The following is a 25,411-nucleotide window of genomic DNA, read 5'->3' on the forward strand; positions in this document are numbered from 1 at the left end:
GTATTAGTAATGTAGCCAATCCTTCTTTTGTTGCATTCCTCCTTTGAATACCAATTAACAAACTGATATGCTTATCTAGAAAGTTGCCTCATTCTACAATGATTCGCAGTACATTTTATCGCAAAAGTCATCAGCTGTTGAAAAACTAGAATCAACCGCGAGTTTCCAAAGTGAAGTGAAACGTGCCGTGTTCAAGTGTAAGTTTTTAAATGCTAGGGAAAAATTTAGTTTAATCCAAATGAACCCCTCCACCCCCAGGTTGTACGGACTCCCCAAATTACACAAAAAAGCCGTACCTATTCGGCCTGTCATCTCAGCTGTGTCCGCCCCTTCACACCTTCTGGCACGAAAATTAGACGTTTTGCTCCGAGATCTCACAGGTTTTAAACCTAAATATGGAGTTAAAAACTCTATAGAGCTAGCCCGAAAATTGAAAGATATTGATGTCCCGGAAAAAGCGAGGCTAGTCTCCTTCGACATTAGCAATTTATTTACTTGCGTACCAATATCGGAAACTTTGCTTAGAGTGGAAGAACTACTCAAGGATTCCACCATTGCCCAAAATATCTCAGACGAATTGGTCCCCCTCATCAAAATGACAGTTAACCAGAATTATTTTAGTTTCAACCTCACCCTTTACAGCCAAACGGATGGGTTAGCTATGGGTTCCCCACTGTCCCCCTTCCTAGCCGAAGTCTTCCTCAATTCTGTAGAAGAACATCTTTTTAATGCTGACAATCAGCATAACAAAAACGTGGGCTATTGGTTTCGTTACGTGAACGATATACTATGCCTATGGACCGGAACCAACCGACAGTTAGACTCCTTCCTTAATTTCCTAAACACTCTTCATCGGAATATCTCCTTCTCCATGGAAAAAGACGTCAACGGCACCATCAACTTCCTCGACTTGACAATCACAATTAGGGATAATAGACACGAATTTGCAATTTAAAGGAAACCCACATATACAGACCATATAATTTCTAATGATTCCGCACACCACTTTTCTCACAAACACGCAGCCCTCCACTCCATGATCCACCGCCTCCTACACATCCCCCTTTCCCCCAAAAACTTCAAAATTGAACTCGTGAATATTACTAATATAGCTACCAACAATGGTTTCAACCCCAAACTAGTTGACACATTACTACAGAAAAAACAAAAAGCAATGGCCATAAAAAGCATTTTCGTATCTCAGCCCGCAGTATCTAAAGATTTTAAGTGGTGCTCGATCCCGTTTCTGGGAGATCTTTCATATAGGATTTCCAACTGCCTACCCACCTCACTCAAAGCAGCCTTCTACTCACCCATAACCCTCTCCAAACTTCTAGCCAATGGAAAAGACACCCAGGATAGCCTTCTCAAATCAGGCATTTATAAACTGAAATGTGAGGATTGCAACAGCGTTTATGTCGGTCAGACTGGCAGGAATATCAAGTTACGAGTCAAGGAACACGCTAGGTGTCACAAAAATCAGAATAACAACTCTCTCTTCGCCAAGCATTTACTAGAATTCAACCACAGCAGTGACTTTGTCCCAGAGATATTACACACACTCCCAAAAGGATTAAAAATGGACGCTCTCGAGCAATTAGAGATTAGAAGGCACTTGGTGAACCCCAACACGACACTTTGTAATGAGCAATTATTCCCATACCCCTCCCCACTCCTCTCCGAGAAATTAGCCTGGAAATGGTCAAAACAATCCATCAACGCACCTGCGAGCCCCCACCCCCCTCAAATCCTTCCAACCCTCCCCGCCCCCACTCTGTCCTGAGGGTATATATGCTTGCTCTGTCTGTTTTGCAAATTTGTACCTGATGATGCCGCAAGTCGGTGAAACGCGTCGTGCCGTATAATAAAATCTGTGGAAAAGTACGAGTCTTTCTTTCTATTTCAATAATGGAAATGCCATTGTATTAAAAAATTTATTACTGTGTGGAAAACTTGAAATGATGCCCAATATCACTGCATAAATTGGGATTCTTTTTTTTACACTCTGCCCCTATTTTATACTCGGACACATACATCTACATGACTGAACAAAAAATACTTCAAAGAAACTTAACTCTGCTTTCATTTTTATCCATTGCATAACTCACTTATACAAAACTTCACCTAACAATGCTAACATGATTTACATCTTTGTGATTGTTTTAAGTTTAAAATGCTACTCCTAATTACTGCAATACATTATTTTAAAAAAATGAGAAATTTAGAAAAGGAATCTGAGTGAAAGAACAACATTCATTACATCAATGGATAATGATATATAAATAAGGACTCATCAACGTAACTGATGGGAGGATTTTGCAGACCCACAAAATTTCTGGGTTCTTAAAAAGTACAGCTGGCAAGGGCTAACAGGACATCAATCCATCAATATTTGCCACTTACACAAATAATTTTTTCCGGCTAATGGAAGAATTTGATTGATATACATGTAGATACCAACAGCCATGGAAGCAGGACAAAAACTATCAACTTCAGTTATTTTGACATCAATTCTTCATCCATCAGTAGTGATAACAGCTTCATTCCATCTAAGGTCAAATGTTTTACTGAATATATAGAATTGTTGCACATTGTGAAAAAATCAACAGCCATTCCCTCCACAAAATTTCAACTACTCTTATTAAAGCAAATTTCAGTTTGTTTTTGGAATTCATTAAAGTGAAATGGTGCACATAATTGTGAACTTTGATCTTATGTAACCACCAACCCAATGGAATCTCCAATCTACTTTAATTACTGATAAGAACTTTGATTTGTCTGGCACATTCTGAAATCAATCTTCAAGGCCATTAAAGGGAGCCAATGGCCCAGTGTGAAAAATACTTGAAAAGTTAAAATTTTCAACCTTCTCATTCATATCCTGACAAAACAAAGCATCATGACTGGAATCCAAGATAAAAACCTATCAATAGAATTTCAAATCTGGTTCCAAAAAAGTAGTATCTTACATAAGAAAAATTGAAAGCACTGTAAAATTTCAGATTCAGATGTAGAACATTCACGCAATTCTACCATGCAAGATTAAATTCAAGGGGACGAGAGAGGTGAAATCGAAACAATTTTGACTCCCGAAAGTTATTAATTTGATGACTAAAGCCACTAGACCACCATCAGATAGACTGAGACAGTACATAAGCACTTCTGAACTGGTTTTCTTGCTGCCGGTTAAAAGACTGACCAAATCTCAGCATACATGTACATGATGATGGCTTAGCAGTCAAAACCAGTTGGAACATGAAATCAATAAGTTTTGGAAGTCACCAGTTTTATCTTTGTTTTACTTTTGGAAAAATACCACAATGTAAGTTCATATTTGTTCTTTAATAGGGTAAGGTATTTATTATGAAAATGTAAAATTAATAATTTGAAAATATCATCTGAAAAGGGAATAGTATGGAGGGTATATAATCATAATTGAAGAAGTGCTAATTTAATACTAGTCAAAGGATCTGGCAATACAAAAATGGGTTTCATCAAACATTAGGGGAATATATGAACTTTAACATTGTTCCCTGGAAGTTGCTGGTATCACTTTGAAAAATATCATGCCAGAACAGTAAATTGTTCATATCCATAACATACTTAGGACACAATGATTCTATCATCACACTGTCTTCAAATTGCTAAGGAAAACAGCCCCTCTGAATGGGAACAAGACATTTTAGGAGCAACATTAAAAAAAATCATCAAAATGAATTGCACCATTTTATTTTTTCTTCTCAGAGCAAGATGTTATAAGAGTGCTTGAAATATGCATGTTTTAAACATCACAAATAAACTAACAATAGAAAAATAATATGCAAAACCAAAACACAAACAAACTTTTTTAGAATACCATTGACAAAAATAAACAACAGCTTGAACTTAAACAATGGTTTGTATACTATGATTTAAAGTATAATCAGATATATTATTTGACTAAAACTTTGGGAGGTAGGTGTGAACTTATTTTCGTTACTGGGACCATAGCCATGCATTTGGTTTCAAAGAAATCAAAGGCTGCATTACACAAAAATCTGCTGTGTTCACCTCTAAAGGGAGTGATTTGAAATTAAGGATAATTTTATAACTGTGGTGGTTTTTGAAAATGAAGATACTGGCAATGACAACTGGAAGTGTGACAAAATAATTATAGAAAAATAGCCATGAATGTTTTTGACTAATATATATGATGGCTCAATTCCCGGGCAAGGCACTCTGGGCACCTGCAGCTCCACCCAAGCTATGTGATTTTTTGGGTACCAGATCTTCCTGGGAAACCATAACCGGCACAGGGAAAGGAACTGGCCCCCCTACCTTGATGTGTGAATTTCACACGACGTATAGGGCATAGTACTGGGTGAACTCTCCCATCACCTACCAAACCGACCTTCAGGTTGATTACTGTGTTTATAGTTTATATGATGGCGGTCCAGAAAGTAACTTATGTTTTGGCCCGGCATGAGAGTTGGCAGGGCTAGGACCACTATATTGGTGTCTAAAAGTCCCTACACTCAGTATCCATCCTGCTATGGTGGTTTGCATACTATGGTTCTTCTACTTTGCTCACTGTGAACTGTTAAAATGTGCACTGCAATAGAAACTCCCCTCAGTTGGGAAGTCAGATCTGTGATTAGGTTTTACTGGCAAATCACCACAAGCCGATTAGATTTCATAGGCAACTTTGTGAAATGTATGGAGACAGAATAATGACTGAAGGCAGAGTGAAGCAGTGGTGCATTCAGTTTAAAACTGGCCGCACAAATATTCAGGATTTGGCTGGCCGGCCTAGCCTGTGGCAGATGAACTGATGGTGAAATTCAATTAAAAAATGTGTGAAATCACCAATTTACATTTAAGGATCCCTTTCTGGCAATGAAGACGACTTGAAACACAGCGCTTTGGCAGATTTGTTCGTTAGTGTAAACAAGTGGCTAAAATGTAAGCAGATTTAAGATTTTAAAATGTAAGCAGATTTTCAATTCTATTTCTTCAGAAATGGAATTGAAAAGCTTCTGTGTTGTTGTGATAAATTCCCCAATTTGAAGGGTGTCTACGTAGAAAAATAGTTTAAGAACGTGCCTATCAAGTGTATGTAGTGAAACTATGTCTTGTCACTAGGGTCCTATTTTATTCCAAAACATAAGTTACTTTATGGAAAGCCCTTGCATGTCAATGGATCAGAGAAAGGACCCAGAAAAACTCATGTAGGGTGACCTCTAATATGTACTGTAAATACTGAAATTTATATGAGGTACAAATAAAAAGTATAGATTGAGGGAAAATATAAACAAAAATAATTGTAAATTTTTAGAACTATAAAAAATAGTCTTTTAAGGTAATACAAAAGACTAAATTGCCTGATGTATGCTACATGGCCAATATAAAAAAAATAAGAAATCTTGAAACAATTTATTGATGGAAAAATATCAGTCTTGTCCACAACAAAAATGTCTTATGTATATAGTGTTGACACTATTTTGGTTAGCTATATTTTTCAGACTTACTTTGTCAAATTCAACATAGATTACTTCATACTTGTATGTGATGTTTAACGTTGAATTGGTCTCTGTGGAGTCCTGCCGGTATTTTTGCAGAAGTATTTTCTTTTACGAGAATCAATACGATTAAGGGTATATTTGATGCTCTAGCTCTCAACATTTCCTCATCAGTCATAATAATTAATGTAATTAAATAATTTTTTTCAAAAAAGGGGTATGCACTGAATTTAAGGTCAAATTGTTAGTCAAACATTATTTGTTTCATGCTTGGAATTTTTTCCATTAAGCTTATTTAAATAATACATGAGCTCATATTGTTTCATGTTCTTCAGTATGAATGGCTCTAAATGAAGATTTCATTGCTTTATGTTTAAAATAAGAAAATTAAAAATTGGAAATTGTGGCTATAAAATTTTTAAACTCATAAAAGAGCTGTCCATAATTGAAACGCAGGTGAAATTAAGTAACCAATGGCCATCTAGTCAACATCTTGCACAAATCTAACAACACACAATAAAAACCAAATATTACAATAAGCACATATTACATGATGATAAAAATATATCTATAAAATTAAAAATAAATGCACATCAATTTGTTACAGTAGAGTATTGTATAAAATTTTAAGTTTACCACTTCTACAAGTGATCAAAAGTTAACAATAGAATGCATGTAAAAATATATTAAAACCATGAAAACAAAAATATATTGCACAGGGCATCTGGTGGTAACCATTACAAATGGAAGTAATTGCGTATTAATATAAATAACAAAACCTGCTATTCTAGAGGAGTTTGAATTTTAAGAAACAGTTATAAAATACATATATGTATGGGCGCCCCAATTTAGTCAATGACTATCTTCCAGTCTCTCTTCACCAAGTTCAAATTTAATTTTACTGAAGGCCTCAAGTAATCATCTTCCAACTTTGATTGACCCAAATATGACTTAAACAGATACTAAAGTGAAGGTTTTTACGGAAGCAAAACATTTGTATGATGTAAAGTTCACTTTTTACCTATTGGGTTTGTCAACAGAGAATGACATCTCAATATACAAGCGATCACAGAAATTTGGTCCTATTCAAGCAGAGAGCTCATGAAATTCAAATGAATTAGAAATTACCAACATCATGCCTAGCATGACCCTGAGGGGTGATCAAAAGGTGTGACCCATTCTTGGCACCCATACACAGTCCAAGTAAAACCACAAGTAAATCAGACTGATGGGGATCACTTGTCAAGTCAAGCATAAAGCTAATTATTTGAGATAACCAGTAAACTTAAGTTAAACACACAGTATAATTCATACATGTTCTAACAAGGGTACACATTTTACAGTGATTTTATCAGCAGAAAGTCATAAACCATCCTTCCATTCAAGTCAACGTGTCGTTTTACATTTTCCACAGTTTCAAATGCAAAAAATTATAGTTTCATTTCATAGATATGACTTCCCTAAGGTGAACTGATTAGAAGCTACCTTCAAAAAGGGAATAAAACAGAAAATATGGTTTGCGGGAATGAAGAAAGCTATCATTAGCATAGAGTAAAACTATAAGTTATACCCATGAAATTATAGTGATATTTAACATCGAGCAAGCAAATGCCAGTTTTCTGATGGTCATACAATCGACTTTGATATGATACCTTCGAGCTGAATGGGTAGAATTTTAATTTGCTGTTATGTCAAATATTTGGAAATAATGGACTTTGGGTTGCTGCATTTGTAGGTACGTCTTCTACCAGGTCAAGTGATCAGTTGTCAATACTTTGGTGGTCAATTCTGGCATTATTCCTAGGGAATTGAGGTTCATGGCCACTGAAATTTTTGCAATTGATCACCTCATATGATGCAAAACGAATAAAAACTTCATGAACAGCATATGCCAGGAAAGTACCAAATTCTATCTTTATACATATTTAAACTGAAAGTTATCTACAGCAATGAAGCCATATATGGGGAGATATGGATTTCATAAACAAATTGTTCTGGCAGTGAATTTATCTTTTGCATTAAAACACCAGCTTCCAAATCTCACAATAAATGCACAATTTCTTATAACCACATTCCTGAAAAAATTTTGATTCATAAAAACTCTGGATCAAGGGGCAATTCAGCAGGCAGGGTGTTCCCAGCACCAGGAGGAGGAACAATTTTATTGAACCTCATGTAGCTAAGAAACTGAGATGGTATTTCTGCAAGCACTTCTTTGGCCAATTTTGCCATAGCCATATGATAATCTTCACCAGGTGTCATGAAATCACGTAGTGTGACAAATTGAACAATATCTCGGGCAGCTCTGCTGCCGTCAGGAGCTTTCAGAAGAGTTTCATCAGAATCTAACTCTTTCATTGAACCAAAGTAAGCAGGTCCCACACCAACAATGATTATTGACATTGGTAAAACAGAAGCAGAAACAACGGCCTAAAGGATATCAAAAACAGAAATAAATAAAAACTAAAGCATAGGAATGATTTCATGATATATAAGAGTAAAGTGGAATAAATAAACACTAAAAACGCAAAAAAAATATCAATTTGTTGAACCTTGGTAAGAAAACAGATGGCAATTATTACCGGTAAATTGCAAAAAATATATTCAGTCTTATAAATTTATGAAAAATGATAAGATAATGGTAGAGAGGATAAAGGGGAAAAAGGCATCAAAAGGCAAGCATACCAGGTGTACTCGTACGAAATGCAGATTGCAGACAACAGATGGTGCACCAATGCAGTTTGTAGGATAAAGATTTGACACTCATACCATTTTGTTGTGCCATCAACAATGTCAGACCCACATGAGTGATAAATTGAAAAAGTGCCTTAGTGTTGTGTCGCTGGGTTCAACATGTTGAAATTTATATCAAACATATAGCATTCGCGGACAGCATTAATTTTTTATTTTCATTTGAAGAAAACTACTGCTGAATCGTAGTAATTACTTATAGAAGTTTATGGTGAACATTCTCCATTGCAAGATACCTGTGAGTGATGGTTTGTGCATTTCAAAATTTGTGAATTCAATGTTGTACACAATGATGTTGTTGGATGAAGATGATTTACAAACACAAAAGCTACTTGCTATTGGGCGTTAGTCAGAAAGCTATTTCCAATCACCTACAAGGAATGAGAAAGATTCAGAAGACTGGCAAATTGATACCACATGAGTTGAATGACAGGCAGATGGAGATGCAAAAACACACGTGAAATTTTGCTCGCACAATAGAAAAGGAAGTTGCTGTTTGTTGTGAAAAAAAACCACATTTCTTAATTGAACACCTGGTATTTGAGCGAAAAAGGCCATCAAATTAACTTAAGGACTGTTGAATCGTGATAATATTAAAGTGTACTTAATAAATTTACCTGCTTGGTTTTCCGCATATCTGAGATGTATCCATCAGTCATTAGCAAAAGTATGAAATAGTTAGTTCCATCCCTATATGCCATAGCAAATTTTGCCACATGGTTTATGACAGGTGCAAAGTGAGAAGGGCCAGACAGTTTTACTTGCCTTAAACAATTACGGTAAGCAGTTAACACACCTGTGAAGAAATGAAAATATAGCTCATTTAGAAAATTAACACTAAAATGACCAATTCTATGTCACACTTAGCTAATCCCCCTTTCCCTACCGAAGCTGTCAAATTTCAGTTACCTTATTTTCATACAAGTATGTTACATATATATAAGGACTTCTCTAAATTAATACCAAGCACTTAAAAACTTCATGTGACATTTTGATTTTTTTTCTAAAGAGATTCTCAGAATGAATTAAATATATCGAACTATAACGTCTTCTTAAAAGATTGTTTACTTTAAAATATGCTTCAGATTATCATGAAAGATTCTTAAAAGAACTAAATGTTAAGTTAAAAATTAATTAAGTTAGAAAGTACTACAAAATGACACCAATGTTATTACATAAACCAAGGTGACTTTATCTACACTGACAATATCATGCAGCTCAAATCTATTTAAAATGAATACAACAAAAAATCCACACACACTATCAAGAAAAGTTAATAAAGAGAGTAAGAATTTAACTGAGCTCGCACCTTCTATTCCTTTGCAGTAGGGGTCATCTTGGGCTAGGTTTACAAAAAATTCTTGCGAAACAGCTCCATGAGGAGGGATATAAGCTCCAAAACCGAGGACAGGAAACGACTGGTCACTGTCATAATCTTTGATTATGTTTCCTACAGATTGGATGGCTATTTCATATGAATTTGGCACTGAGCTGAGGAAATGCAGTGAATGACTGGATGTTGGGTTACCATTTGAAGCTGTATAAAGCAACAAGGACATTTTAAATAGCCGAATGAAATGTCACATTTACTCAATTTTCATATCAAACAAACTTTTAAAGAAGTTATACTTGTAATATTGGGCTATTATTAATAGATGCATGATTACCTGTAAAGTCTATAGCAAATGAACAATGGATTTGAGTTCCCCCTTTGATGTAATCCAAGAATGAATATGGCTTCTGTATGTCAAGGTACGTTAAGGAAACAATTCCAGAGTTCCTGTACGAATCTTTCTTTTTCAGCTATAAGAATGTATTAAATTAGCTAATGAGTAACTTTATACAGAAAAATTTTAAAACAAAACATAGATTCATTCACGAATACAGAAAACTTCATGCAAGCAGGTTAATTCTAAATTGAAAGAAGGAATCAGAAAATGAGGAAGATAAACAGTCTAGGGAATATAAACACTGTAAATAACTGGATACATAAAATCAATAATGCTCTTAAAGTAAAAATCAAAGGAATTTTTTCATTACAACGAAGTTATTAGGCAGTTAAGAGTGTTTAAGTGCATTTTATTGAAGTAAATAAATCTTTCAGTATATTAAAATCTATCTCTACGAAAGAAAGATCTGTACAAACACCCAACCCACTAATGACAATCTTGAATGAAATGACTGATAAATAAAATACAAGGGTCTTTTAAGCTTTGTGATCATGCTCTTGTCTGGCCAGGACTTCATTTGACATCAGCGAAAACTTCAAATCATGCAGATGCAGTGCAGTGCTTATCATTAAGCACCTTCACTTTGTTCTCTGTTTCATTTTGAATTCTGACGGATTCATTCAGTTCAAGTAACATTGATCATTGACCTTTTGATACTGTATATGACATTAAGTGCACGTGTGGGAAGTCCTATATCGGCCAGACAGGACAGTCCATCAGATGCAGAACCAAGGAGCACCAAAGGGCCACAGATAAAAAACAGTTCTCACTCTCAGCGATTGCTGAACATGCATGGTCGGAACCCGGCCACACGATGAAGTTCGATCAAACAGTTGTCGGATGGCTTTTGTGCTGCATCCTGAGGTGCAGATGTTTGTTGATTTATGGCATATGTGTTAGCATGAGTATTGGATTAAGGGTTTATTGCATGAGTGTGTACGCTGCTGTGGGTGTAATTTTCCATGTTGTTGTTTTGCATGTGGTACTGTTCCTTTTTATGGTTGGTGACCTAACACCCCCCGCCACATGCCCTTGCGGCAGCTTGCGGGGTATTATGTAGATGTAGAGAACAAAGAAGAGTACTGGCAAAAGAAGGGAATTATTTCCCGCGACTAATAAGAGAAGCAGTTGAAATAAGGAAGAATCCGAACAATTTCAACCGTGAGAGCAGCTACACCCTGGCTCCCACATGGAAAAGGTTGATTCCCATTGGCCGCCAAGAGAGAGCCAAACAGAGAGCTCCCAGCCAGCCAGCGTCTATATGTGAAATGGAAGTAATTGCAGTAATTGTGGTTTTATTTGGTTCATAGACAGCAGTTGTCATTTGGTACTGTGCACGACTATAAATTTATTCCCATGCCTGAAAAAATACATTTGAATGTACATAATTGATTAAAACAAAATTGCAATACACATTAACCTGCATAACTAAATTTACATAAATAAATCTATATATTTGTATACATACACCAACATATTTACTTAATCATCTTTTACACATGCATATCCAGCATGAGCAGGGTGAACATCTTATTAAACTTAACCATGCAAACATTTAATAACCTCTGTCATTCTTAAAAATATCATCAGCCACTAAATAACCCCAGGGTCATCGATTTATCAGCCTGGTCAGTGCCCAATCCTTTGTTCGATAATTGTGACTTCTTTGTGACAAGTTCTAATGGAGGTCATCCATGATAACACCTTGCATTTTATTTCTCCCAACTTATTCCCAACCATAATTGACCACATATTCCTCCACTGGGCAAGGGTAAAGTTTATTGGACAAAATGCCACATATTTAGTCACCCATTAAGGTGCAGCATGTATCATATACTGTTATATTGTCGCTGAGTCAATCAGGCCTCTTTGAATGCTGAGTTGGTATGCATGTAAGTTTGAGAGTGGGTACAAGTGATAAGTGGTAGGACTCACATGAACAGTGATTCACCTAAGATGACCGGGGGGCCACTGATAAGAGGGTCTTTCACCTTCTCAGTTAAACAATATAAGAAAATGACGAGGTAGACTGAGGGCTGATGCTGAGTGGCTACAAAAGGGACACAGCTGGGAGGCCATGAGAAGGGTTGCACTAAGGGTAGTTATTGGAAATAAATACATTTCAAGTCAGATATGTCTCGTCATTTGGCCGGCCAATCCCTCCCTCAAAGAAGATGTGAATTTCTTGGCTGTCAATGTTTGATTTGAAGTAGAGCAGGATACAGCAAGTATTTTCCTACAAGCTTCCAACAGAGGCTTACCAATCTCAGAGTACAGAATCCAAGTAGGCCCATGTCAGAATGCCCTAGTCGCCAATCGGAGAACTGAGTCATGAATGCTTGTCAAGTCTCAGACACAAATCTCCACCAAAAGAATATATCAGGAAACTGAAGTCTAGTCTAGCTATCTGTCTTTACAAGATGGTGAGTTATAGAATGGTGTTGTCTAAAGCTGGTTTGGATGTTAGAAAGTAGGTTACATTGCTACAGACACCATAAGAATCAATGATTTACTATCTTTTTCACAACCTTCTACATGAAAGTCAACAAAATACGACAGTAGTCATTAGCCAGGCTTCTAACCTTAGTGCTTTGTTATAGCTGTTATAACGTTTCCTGGCATGTTAATGGATATCTGACCTAAAACCAAAGTTGGTTTAGGGATTGCTGAATGCTGGATTCAGAAGACTATGGCAGGTAATAATTAATCAAGTGTTATTCAAAGCCTAGAAATAAACAGGAGACTAAGAACACATCTGCCGATGACTACTATAAGTTACAGCCTGCATTGACAGAATTTTCTTTCAAGAAAATTATTTTCCAGCAATAAATTCAAAAAGCATAAAAAAACTTGCTCATTGGAACAATGAAAAATTAATTTTGCCATTGATATATACACTATTTGTGATATTTCTTTCAAAAAATCTACCAAATAAAGGATGCCAAAATGAAGAACTTAAGAAAAATAACTAAAACTTACTTTCATAACACAGATAGAGGCCATCAATCATATTTCCTGACCTCCTACCAACTTTCTCTTGACCATGAATCGAAATAAGATAGATAAATGCCAATATAATAGTTGTAAGCCTATGTCATATGCTATAAAGTACCACTAATGTTAAGAAGTGTTTGTGGAGTAATTTCAGTAGAACTCAGTTTTCGCGAAAGATTTATTTGCGTTGATGCACTCCTTCTTTTCATCTACAGCTAATTCTGTCTATTGAAGATGATATTCAATTTCTCCCTATTACTGCCATTTTAGAAGTACATTAAGCTATGTTATTATTAGCTAGGCTATTATTTCACTTCAGTAAATACATCTCCAAACTAGGATGGCCAAACTGAAGCATTAAAACTGTGACGAAACATTGTATTAAAGATTATCCCTTCTCCTATCCTAATGCACTAATCAACATTATTATTGTTATTATTATTATAACATAATAGATTATGTACTTTGAATGTACCTCTTCTTTGAAATAATCTTGGGAAACTAACATTGTTGGGGATTGCACTTTCTGATTTAGTGAATCCCAAATTTGAAAATGATATTTTTTTCTTTTGACAATCTGCAATTCCAAAAGGCCTCCTAGAATGTTTTCATCGCTTGTCTTCATCTTGAGAGGCATCTCTTTCATTATAGAGAATGAACACAAAAGTTAAATATTTATATTCTTGGAATACTTGAAATTATTAAGTAACAAATTTTGAGGTGAGTAAAATGTAATCATTTCTTGAAAATTATCCTAAGACTAAGGAGATTTTTTATGCATGAAATCCCTGATTAGGTACACACCGAATAGATTATACCAAAAAGTGAATTTGCCGGGTAAAATCATCAAGATAGAGGGTATAAAAGCAGTTATTTTTAAAGTTTATGCCAATCCTTCAGAAGCTGCAAAATTTAATTTCCATTTAGTCCTATGAACCCAACCAACAAGTCAAGACTTCAAAATTATGCTGCATTTATATCACAAATACATATTTAAAATCTTATAGGTAGAAAATTTATATAAGTACACACTAATGACTTCTCAAATAAAATAGTACATCTTTAACTAAATATCTTTATTTTTGAGAAGATTTCTTCTCTTTCTAGAATTCAGTCATTTTCTAAAACATTAAGGGGTTCAGGCTTCATGCACGTTAAGTGATCAACCCACATCAGTCTTAGTACTACAGCTACCTTGAAAGATGAAATGAAACTATATTCAAGTATAAAATCTGGTAGATGATAATCTTAACTTATATCATTCCATGGATGCCACTGACTCAAAATGTGTAAAATTGAATGCTATGGGTTCCATCACAAACCCATTAATAATAATAATAATTTTTATTTGTCCAGAGACCATCATACAAAAAAAATTGTACATAGTATAGGACACGTCAATATATACAATAATACACAATGTTAATACATATGCCTATTCTAAGTTTCATGTTCCATGAAATTCCTAATAGAATAGAACAAATTCCTTTGAAGAAAAGCTCTCAATTTTCTTTTAAATAGATAAATGTTTGTGCTGGATTTCAGGTCCTCGTTTAGCTTATTAAACATAAGGAGACCCATAGATTTAGGGCCTAGTGCGGTGGTTCTAGTTCTTACGTAAGTTCGGTGCAGATCATTTTTAGACCTGGTCCCATAGTGGTGAATACCACAATTTGTGTCATACATTGAAAGGTTTACAAAGGTGTACACCAGTAATACATAGATATAAATACATGGCAAAGGTAGAATGTTCAATTTATGGAATAATGGACGACAAGGAGCATTATGCTCTGCTTTGACAATTAGCCGTACGGCTCGCTTTTGAATTTTAAATATTGTGTCTGCAAGCGGAGAAGAACCCCAGAAAAGGATACTATATACTATACAGGAGTAGATATTTGCATAATATATTGACATGAGGACATCCATTGTTACGGTAAACCTGATGCTTCTAATAAGGAAGCAAATGGTATTCATTTTTTTGGCCAGGTGACATATATGCTCCCACCAGGACGACCGCCCGTCTAGAACTATTCCTAGGAATTTTGCATGGGGCGCTTGGGGAATTAGTTTTCCACTTGATTCAATTGCAAAAGTGGCCATGTTTTTGTTTTTATTAGCAAAGTAAAGTAGTTGGGACTTTTCCACATTTAAATTCAGCTGATTCCTGCTACACCATGAGTTCAGATGTTGAACGGTTTGTTTAGCATTGTTTGTTAAACTTTGGACTGTAGAGGCAGTGAGTATGATACTGGTATCGTCTGCAAATAGGAGTGGATCATCCCTTTCGTTGGTTCTTATATTCTCAGGTAAGTCATTAATGTAGAGGAGAAACAGGATAGGACCCAGAACTGAACCCTGTGGGACACCTTGGCATACAACTTTACCAGGAGAGATGAATTTTTTTCCATCATTGAGCAATACCACGTGCTGCTGACGGCCCTGAAGATATGAGACTAACCAGTCATGTGCATTGCCCCTAATGCCATATTTATGCATTTTTTGCAATAGTAAATTGTGATTTACTGAGCCAAATGCGCCAGAAAAATCAAAGAACATTCCTACAGATTCTAACTTGCAATCAAGAGCTGTCAATATATTATCAATTGCCTGATAAGTAGCAGATTTGGTGGACCTATTCTGCCGAAAACCATGCTGAAATTTTGACAGAATCTTCTCAGATTCAACATATGGGATGAGGCGATTGAGAAACACTTTCTCAAATATTTTGCTAAACTGATTTAGGAGAGATATTGGGCGATAAGAATTCATTTCGTGGGGGCTACTTTTCTTTTTATAGTAGCCCCCACGAAATGAATTCTTATCATTGAATTATAAAACAAATATTTTTTAAACATTTTCAACTCATATGCAAACTCATATCAGGTAGAACACAATTAAGAAAACTCAAAGAAGAATGTCCACAAAGTTACACCAGATACTATTACATTTATTTTATTTGTCATGTTTAATGGTTTATAATAAAAATTCAGATTAAATCATAATGATCTAACAAGTAGTTTCAAATTTATGAAAAAGAATATTACATGCATTGAAATACTCACCTGCTTTTTCTTGTTAATAAGTTGAAAGACAGTGTCACTGCCAGGCCCTTGACTCAATTCTTTTAATGTTGTTTCAAATTCTCCAATAATAATATTATTTCCATTGCTATTCCAGTCATAACAAACCACCTGACAATGAAATGAAGCATTTCAATATACTGTCCAATGAAAGAAAAGAATTGAAAACCTCAACTGGAATAACTGAATCCTACATCAGAGACATAACTGAATCTTAAATCAGAGACAACTAGAACTGATTTTTAGGTAGTTATATTAGATAAATATGGAAATCATGCAACCAAAAATAATTATAACTCAATCATAAATTCATGAACAAACCATTTGAAAAGTTCTCTTGTAGCCAGCGTTTTTCGTGACTCTTATGACACGTGTGGTCTGAAGCCTTGGGTATATGGTAAAACCTTGTTATTTGAATCCACGATACCAAAAATTAACTAGAAAGAGTTCTGGTTCAAACCAAATGAATTTGAAAAAAAATGTATCACACCATATTTGGGCAGAAAATCATGGTGTAATAATGGACTATTATAATAGTCCATTATTACACTATGCAAATTAACATGGCAGGCTATTTGACAACGAGTTATTTAACAGGTTGACTGCTGAATAATGTTCAAACAAAACTTTTAAACTCCACATGAAAAATAAGCTTTATTGCGACCTAGGTTCCACTGTGGTGCAGTGTCTTCAGGCAAAGAAGTTATATGCACACATGTATGTATACATATATGGCTGTGGGGGTGGCTTAGAGATTGGGAGAGGGATGGGTTGGGTGTAAAGGGAGGGGTAGAACACGCCCATGACTGCCGATCGGGAAGTTAGGGACAAAGTAAGGGTGGGGGAAGTAGGGAAATGGCAGAGTGGCTCGACGTGGGAGGAGAAAGGGGCCTCTTCCGAACACTTATACGTTTTGCTACCCCGAGGAGAGGGAAGTGAGAGGAAAACATAATGTCATTCAATAATGGGTTTTCCCCACAGTTCTTAAGAATTTCCCAATGTTCAAGAATGTCTAGCCTGGCCCCTTTTCATTCAAAGTGGAGAAGCAGAGGGGTGAAATCACTAATATGTTAGTTGTCGAGTGGATGTTTGGCAAACAAAGAAGAAGATTCGACACTCCTGAAGCAATGTTTATGTTCTTTAATCCTTTCGTTGAACTTCCTACCGGTTTGCCTGATATACATGGCTGCGCAATTGTTACACTGTAAATTGTAGGCTCTACTTTTGTTGAGTTTTTTCCTATTTTGTCTTTGGTAAAGGATAAAAAGTTTTGCTATTTATTTTTATTGTGGGAAATGTCTTTGCAATTTTAGGGAAATGTAACCCAGGCATGGCAATTTTTTTCCTTTGCACTTTTTTGCCATTAAAACTGCTGTAGATTTGTCTGGTGGCTATTATGTCCAATTTTTTATGATACAGTTTACTTATTAGGCCAACCAGGTATCCATTACATCACCCAATTTGTTTGATAATTTAGAGCTCCCTTTCCAGATTCTCCACTGAAATAGGAATGGCTAACAGCCTATGAAGGAGGTAATGGAAGGTTGCGTACTTTTGTGACACATGATGCCTAGATGAATACCAGCTTTCTACAATAAAAACAAATTACAAAACTTTTAATCCCAGACCAAAGACAAAGTAGGGAAAAAAATTGACAAAAGTGGAGTCTACAAATTACAATGTTTATCACTAGTGCACATTACCTCGAGCCACTCTGCCATTTCTCCCTTCCTGCCCTTACTTAGTCCTTATTGCCCGATTGGTGGTCATGGACGGTGTTCTAGCCCTCCCTTTACACCCAACCAATCCCTCTTCCAATCTCTAACCCACCTCCACAGCCATATATGTATACATACATGTGTGCATATAACTTCTTTGTCTGAAGACGCTGCATCACAGTGAAACCTAGGTCGCAATAAAGTTTACTATTCATGTGGAGTTACAAAGCATTGTTGAACATTATTCATTAAGGAACATCTCCACAAAGTTACTCCTGAAACTATTCATTATAACAGGTTGTCTGCTATTAGTCTTCTCAAAAAAATTCTCCAAAGGCCAAAACAAGCTCTTAATGCATATTAGTTGGGAACTATTCCAGAGTCACGCTCTTTGGAAAATTTAATTATTGATAATAACAAACATATTACTTAGCCAAGACTAGTGTCTGCCATAGCACAAGAATTGGGCAGGGATGACACACTTTGATTCCATTCAATTTTTATGATAAAATAATTATATCCATGAAATTACCTTGACTCATTTAACACAATTATGACACAGCGACAGTGTTGGTAGCTATTACGAAAAAGTGAGCCAGTATCCATCATAGCACCAGTTCCAAAATTGCTGTAACGATGCTTAGGAAGTGGAAGAGGAAAGATGCACTAAAATTTATTATTTTTCTGCCGCTATGAAATAATTTCATTTATGAAAGCAATTAAATTTATTTATAATATTGCAAATTCAAGGGAGCAAACACCTGTATCTATCGTAGCACCACTAGTGATTATTACCTCGACAAAGCAAATACCAGTTTCCAATATGGTGTCATATCAAGAGGGGTCAGCACTGAGAATTAATCACGATCTGTGCCAATTTAAAAGGCAGGGTAACTATAATTAAGTATAAAATAAGTATATATAATTCACAACGTCTAGCATTATTTGGAAGAATTATTTTCAATTTAAATCAAGTCAACTACATTATATTTCACAAATTTATTTAATATGTATGGCCCAGATTTGGTTATGCCATGACATTGTCAACTGAAGATGTTAGGACGTGCCACACATTACAAATAACATTTGTCCACCATATACATCAAAATTAATTATAACTATCTGCAATTGATAAACAAAAAGACTGCCCACAAAACATCATGCTTTGAAATGAATCAAGTCCAAATAACCCCACTGACCTGTGAAAAATAGTCATGCTTTTTTATTAAAGGCACATCCAAGTGAAAGGGATTGGTATGGAAGCACACTTAAAGAATATATGAGAACAGTTAGAATTTTAGTATTCATGGTGTACAAATGACCGGATTGTGAATACAGGATATGATAATTGGGTAAAAATGAACCAAAGAAGACTAACATGATGTGAAATGCAACAAGTCAAAAAACCTCAAAACTCCTATATTATAATTGGAAACAGAAAAATTTACCAAACCTCTTCTTTGAAGGCCCATCATCAGTATTTATAACTTAAGATTGATCTGCTGTATCCCACTATTTTTATCTAATCAATGTTCATTCCTTCACCCCCTGATGACTTTTAAGTTTGGCGTCATTCATAGATTGCCTGCTGTACTTATCTCTTGGTCTTCCTTTTTGGATCTTCTCTACAATTTTCTCTTTTATTATGTTTCTATCTAAAACAATTTGCCTTAAGGCATGTACTAATTTGAACAATTAATTTAAAGGTTCTTTAAATACAAAGTTTGAGTTGTGTAAATCCATATTTATTTCGGGTGCATATTTCTACCAACATAAGTAATATTGCTCTCAATAAACTTGCCTTAATAGTTCGTTCAAAATCACCATTGCAGAGATTTCGGACAGGAATGCAGAACTTTTGCCAATAAGGGTCAACTGTTCCCTTTATAACTTCAGTTCTATGAACAACATTGAAATCACCAGACTCCATTGCCTGTAAAAGAACATATCATATATTCTATAATACTAGGAATGAATGACTTAATTGGAGAGAAATGATATTTAGCATGTGATTACCACTATACTTCTCTTAAAGAGTATAAAAGAGAAGTGGAAGTCACAAGTGTTAAATATCATTTTTCTCCAATATGGAAAGTTTCCATAAAGTTAAGCCTAAAAGTATTAGGCTTGAAATGACATAATCCCCATCACGAGGTCTGTTTAAAAGGTTCCCAAAGTTTTCATTACAAAAAAATACTTCACTTGCAAATTATTGGTCAAGGTCCCCTTCAAAGGAGTCTCCTCCCCAATGTACAAATAAACTTATCCCAATGGTGTCTCCACTTTTTGAAACACTTCTGGAATGCTCCTCCATTGGATTTTTCTCTATCTCTGAAATGGTGGCAAATTTGTTTTCCTTTGAGCAGGGTTTTTAGTTTGAGAAACAGGAAAAAGTCACAAGGGGCCAGGTTTGTAGGATAGGATGTGTGGGAAAGCACTGCAGTCTTGCTTTTGGCTAAAAACTCACAAGTTCAGAGAATCGAATGAGCCGCCGCATTTTCATGGTGAAAAAACCACTTGTCACTCCTCCAAAGTTTGGGCAGTTTTCTCCCGATTCTCTCTCTTATGAATTTCATAACCCCTGGGTAGCACTGCATGTTGACTGTCTGGCCTTTAGTAATGTATTCGTGATGCACAACCCCCTTTGCATAGGAAAAAAGTCAACATTGCCTTCACATCTGAACGAACTTGTCGAGCTTTTTTGGAGCAGGGGATGTTTCACCAACCATTGTGAAGATTTCACTTTTGCCTTGATAAATTATAAATAAACACATGACTCATCACCTGTTATGATCCTGGACAAAAAGGTTTCATCCTCTTCAGCTCGATCAAACAGTTCCTGATGGACTTGAACTTGATGCTGTTTCTGGTCTCCCGTCATCAGGCGAAGCATGAATTTGGCAGTGAATCAATTTTTCAGTCAGGATTTCATAGCATGAACCAATCCAGAAGCCACAGCAAGCAAGTTTCCTGACAGTCGAATGTCGATTTGTATGAAGAAAATCGTTCCCTTTCTCGATGTGGGGGTCAACAGTTGAACGTTGATGGTCTTCAAGAACACACATCATCTTCCACTGATTACCACCCCTTTTGGAACCAGATAAACCACTCATTGCACACAGTAAGTTTAATTGCATCTTCACCATAAGCCTTGGTAATCAACTCAAAATATTCCGTGAAGGACTTACAGAGTTTCACAGAACAATGCTACTCCTTCATACCTAAGAGCGCGGATCCAATTTTTCACCACATGCCTTCACATAAACAGCTGTAATTAATCAACAAACCAAGATATCAACAAAGTGGTTGAAGACATTTATTCGGGAAGTTTTGGTGGATACAATGCTTCAAAGTATCAAAAAATATTCAACTGGAGGCACGATATTCAAAAAGTTCAGGAACCTTTAGAACAGACCTAATTTATGCCAAATTTATGGCATTACGAAGTGATTGCATTCACGATAACACCCTTAAAGAATTATACGGAGCAAGAAAAATTTAGGGCATCAGCTAAGAAATACACCCACCCAAAAATTACAGGTTTTGATTCTACCTTAGGTATGGATGTTACAATTTCATAAAATTTCTCTGAGCACTCAATGGCACCCATAACTACAAATGAATATTTCTTTTGGGGACCAAAACCATGTTTTATAAAATCTAATGCTATTAGTAGTATAGTAGAACCTCAATTAATTTGTCTATGTGAGCCAGGATGTCAGCCTCCCTTATCTGATAATGTAGCCCATAAGGAGGAGAGTTGATACAGCCCTTATTAGTTAACACAAGAAAATTTACTACTTAACTCTGAAAAAAATATATTACAATAACGAAGAATGAGAGAGGATTATGTGCACACAATGATAAAGAAATTAGGTGCATGTGAACCACAATCAGTCACACAAATTCGACAAGATGCTTAATGTGTAATATACAGGGGCTCAATGCATTATGTAATCATTGCCAAGCAGCTGGTTGAAGCAGGGACATGTCAAGTAAGGGACAAATAAGCAAGGTTTTCCCATGATTTTAAAGACTAAATCCATAATACTCCTTCAGATGTCACCCCAGACCTCTCAGACTTGAGTGAAAAATTAATTTTTACTTAAAATTGCAAATCAAAATTCAGAAATGCATGGTTTAATAAATGAACTTCCACAAAGTTGAGGCTGAAACTATTGAGATAATGCATGGTTTCTTACTCAGACAATTGGATGTGGCAAAACCCACTTAAGGTGGAATAGTTTCAATATGAGGGCAAACATCTTCCTTGTCGGGACTTGGAACGGCTTGCATTGTCCTGCAAAGAAAGTGATGGTTATGTACCATTCCCTTGATCTTGGACATCAACTGATTCACAATTATTTTAAAAACCCCAATGGCCAGAAGGACATGTGAATCTAATTCTAGTTTACTTCATTAAAAGAGAACACATTTAGTTTATTTGGGAACATTGACATCATTTTAGAAGCCATGCAAATAGACTTTTTAAATATAAAACAAAAGTACATAAATAGCATCAGATATAATAATAAGAGATACTTGCAAATTTAATAAGACATGTATGAATTTAATTTGCTAACTCTAGTCTTTCGGTAAACCTGAGCCATATTACACCAATAATCATGAATAAATAAATGCTTTTAACTACAAACAGGTCAAATTTATAATTAAACATCTCCATTGCACAGACTTAATTTGTCACTTATTGAAACAGGATAAGAAGTCATGAGCAAGTTGTTGTTTTGCCTCCTTGCATGAACTTGCACTACCAATCAAGGTATGGAATACCAATATTGCTGACTTGAATTGTAAGTTATTTTTACAAATCGATGCATGACAAAGAAGACATTTTTGTTGAATAATTAGTAAATTTATTCATGTTCCATATGATCATGATTATTACATCCAAAAATAAATTTTGAAGTTAGTATAAAGTGAGCCTAATTTAAAGCAAAATTCACTTTCTTCTGTCATAAGCATCATATGTACTACAAACAGTATAGCTAACAACACCCCTGATGGTCCCCTTGGCACATTTCATTAGGAGTAGACTTGCGCTGATGGTGGGTTCCTCTCCACACTTCCCCCATTCCCTGAAAATCATATCTACCACTTATGAGCTTGCTTTGGCTCACCTCCCCTAATTACTACTACAACTAGCAACACCCCAAATACATTATGCCACATTTATCCAACATAAACACAAAATACTTGCAGGTATAATTAATTCAATGCATGGATAGGCAAAATTTTCACTTGGCACAAAAGAAAATCCACTGTATGTTACCTAATTACCTTCATGAAAACAAGGCATGGATCTGATTTTCCGAGAAATTTTTTCTTGTCCAAATTACTCCCTTGAAACTGGAGCACAACTATATCGGTCACCTGGGAAAGTTCTTCTGTGCTAAGAACGATATATCCACGTCCTTCAGCGTCACTCTCATGTTTTTTCAAGCCAAGCTGCAGTTTCCCACATGATACAATCTTAAAGAAAATGCGATATTTGGCGTTAAAATCTAAACCTCTCAAAAACTTTCATGTACCTGCATCAGTTTACATATTTGTGCTGGTGTAGCAAATCGGTTCACTTAACTTTTAAATAAAATCAAGCAACAGATATCTTAAATTCAACTCTACGCTAGTTAAATTTATGACAGCTTTTGAGAAAATGAGTTCTCAAAATATGTTAGCTGCACAAGCTAGAGAAATCAGTTACAGTACTTGGGGCTACGTAATTTAGGCAACAACCTTCTCATTTTAAAGTGAGCATATCGCTCACAGCATTTTCAATTTAATCTCACTTTTAATGCCTAGGGAACATATATTTTTATCTTTCAATTAAAGCGCTCTGTAAACTGTGAAAACAGATTCATTAAAGTGGGACAGAACAAACTATAAGTAAATCATACATATTATTCATTTATGAAGCATTATCAGTATTCTCTTGGCATTTTAATTTTACCTGGGCTAATGAACAACTGGCTTCACCTAAGAAGTCATGGTCTTCAAGGCTGCTACTGGATGAATCTACATCAAATACTTTAAACAAGAGAGGTTGTTGCACTTCAAACTGGTACGTCATGACAATTTTCTTTATGAAGTCGGGATCATGCGCGTTTTGAACAGCTTCGGTTCGGCCAAACTCAACCCATCTTTTTTCACCAAAAGGATTGCAATAAACAACAACAATTGGGTCCGATTTTGAAAGAACATCCTTCCCTCGTAAAGACCTGATACAACAAATAAATAAAGATTTACTTCATCATTGCCATGAGATAAAATACCACTTTTCCTAAAAAAATCAGCAGCTGAATCACCTGCACGAGATTGATAATTCCACCTCCGAAGTGGGCAATTCAGCGGTGCCCGGGACGAACGGCATTTTAGTCTTCAGCCACTATAAAGAGACTTCAGGCACTTGGGTAAATTACCAGTAACCAGAGGAGAAATTGCCAATAAGGAATTACACTATTAGGACTGGTAGTGAAAACCTATACGAAAGCATATATTTGGTCAAGGCGTTCAAATTCAAAAACGTAAACAATAACACTAATGCAATTAGCAGTGGCTAGCGTCCCAATCGCGCGGCGCATTGTAAATTGACTTTCGAAATTCCGTTGAAAAATAGCGCCGGGTTTAGCTTCGTAAAACAGCACGATCCCACCTCACACCCTTAGGTAATACTATATAAACTATATAACCTCCCCCATTCACTGCTGATTTAATAATATGAATATAACTTCACATATAAAATATCTTACGATACGTTCCAGACAGCAGCAAGGTAAGTTTATCGTGTATTGATCCCATTCTCTGGAGAAATTTCGACAAGAGTGCAAACTGATATCCAACAAATAATTTGTTCGTAGATAATAGTATGGGACATAGTTGACCAATTTGGCAAATGACCTTCCTGAAAAAATAGTTGAAGTTTGCAGTAAAGAAATGTTTCCTAAAATAAATTTGATAGCTGCATGACTAATGAAATAAAACCCTGATACTTCAGTCTCAATGAAATAAATGAATCCTGTTTATTCTACATTGACTGCCTTTCTACAGTTACATGTTATTGCAAATTGTTTAGCATGAATTATTGGATATATAGTCACAAAGAACTTATTTGAGATATAGAGAAGAAAGTAATGGTGCACTTTCCATATTCATTATATTTCAAGAAGGATTTGGTCATTGAAATAATCCATTGAATACAATGCAGTGCTGTTTACTTTGTCAAATTCCCACACTCTTCAAAGGTATATACCAATTCTTCAAAGTAGTTAGGCTCATTATGCTGGGTGCGTCAACAGTTTTCTTACTGTGGCAATTTAGGTATCCTCTTTAGCTGGTGTAGAGGGAAAGGCTATGAGTGCTGAATTAGGCCTTCCCTTACCCTTTGATTTCTACATTATTATGGTGGCTGCATGATATGATCAATGAATGAATTTCATCGCACTCACTGCAAGCCCAACGAAGAGACATGATAAACATTCTTTACACAGAAAGAGGAGCCATAAGTAACTATGCACTCATTAGCAGCAGTGGCGTAATGTGAGATGAATGAAATGAATGAATTGTAAATTGGAATGAAACAAAATGTACAGTTGTAACACCAGAGGTACTGACAACATATG

The 25,411-nt window shown here is 35.7% G+C and overlaps 2 protein-coding genes across 2 annotated transcripts; both read right to left on the bottom strand.

Moving 5' to 3' along the window:
- Nucleotides 1-7,437: 7,437 nt before the first annotated feature.
- Nucleotides 7,438-12,312, bottom strand: LOC139693571 (copine-8-like). Its single transcript, XM_071591779.1, has 5 exons — nucleotides 12,241-12,312; nucleotides 9,917-10,052; nucleotides 9,559-9,786; nucleotides 8,867-9,045; nucleotides 7,438-7,928 (listed from the first exon to the last, which is right to left on the bottom strand). Exons 1-5 carry the CDS (start codon nucleotides 12,310-12,312, stop codon nucleotides 7,590-7,592), a joined length of 954 nt encoding a protein of 317 aa, XP_071447880.1. The 3' UTR covers nucleotides 7,438-7,589.
- Nucleotides 12,313-14,083: 1,771 nt separating this feature from the next.
- LOC139693572 (copine-8-like) lies at nucleotides 14,084-24,300 on the bottom strand. Its single transcript, XM_071591780.1, has 6 exons — nucleotides 24,098-24,300; nucleotides 23,743-24,010; nucleotides 23,073-23,264; nucleotides 19,576-19,707; nucleotides 16,039-16,167; nucleotides 14,084-14,167 (listed from the first exon to the last, which is right to left on the bottom strand). The coding sequence occupies exons 1-6, from the start codon at nucleotides 24,160-24,162 to the stop codon at nucleotides 14,084-14,086; spliced, it is 870 nt and encodes a 289-aa protein (XP_071447881.1). The 5' UTR covers nucleotides 24,163-24,300.
- Nucleotides 24,301-25,411: the final 1,111 nt, after the last annotated feature.

The sequence above is a fragment of the Hetaerina americana genome, unplaced genomic scaffold (genome assembly GCF_022747635.1).
Source record: "Hetaerina americana unplaced genomic scaffold, ioHetAmer1.1.p SCAF_5, whole genome shotgun sequence".
Lineage (NCBI taxonomy): Eukaryota > Metazoa > Arthropoda > Insecta > Odonata > Calopterygidae > Hetaerina > Hetaerina americana.

Excerpts from the sequence above, each read along its gene's own strand:
- LOC139693571 (XM_071591779.1), bottom strand. The coding sequence starts at position 12,312 with ATGACTCAGTTCTCCGATTGGCGACTAGGGCATTCTGACATGGGCCTA. Across the intron at positions 9,787-9,916 it reads ATTTGCTATAGACTTTACAG|CTTCAAATGGTAACCCAACA; the intron begins GTAATCATGCAT and ends TGCTTTATACAG. Across the intron at positions 7,929-8,866 it reads ATATGCGGAAAACCAAGCAG|GCCGTTGTTTCTGCTTCTGT; the intron begins GTAAATTTATTA and ends GATATCCTTTAG.
- LOC139693572 (XM_071591780.1), bottom strand. The coding sequence starts at position 24,162 with ATGCCGTTCGTCCCGGGCACCGCTGAATTGCCCACTTCGGAGGTGGAA. Across the intron at positions 19,708-23,072 it reads CATGCCTTGTTTTCATGAAG|GCAATGGAGTCTGGTGATTT; the intron begins GTAATTAGGTAA and ends GTTCTTTTACAG. Across the intron at positions 16,168-19,575 it reads ATTTTGAACGAACTATTAAG|GTGGTTTGTTATGACTGGAA; the intron begins GCAAGTTTATTG and ends TTTCATTGTCAG.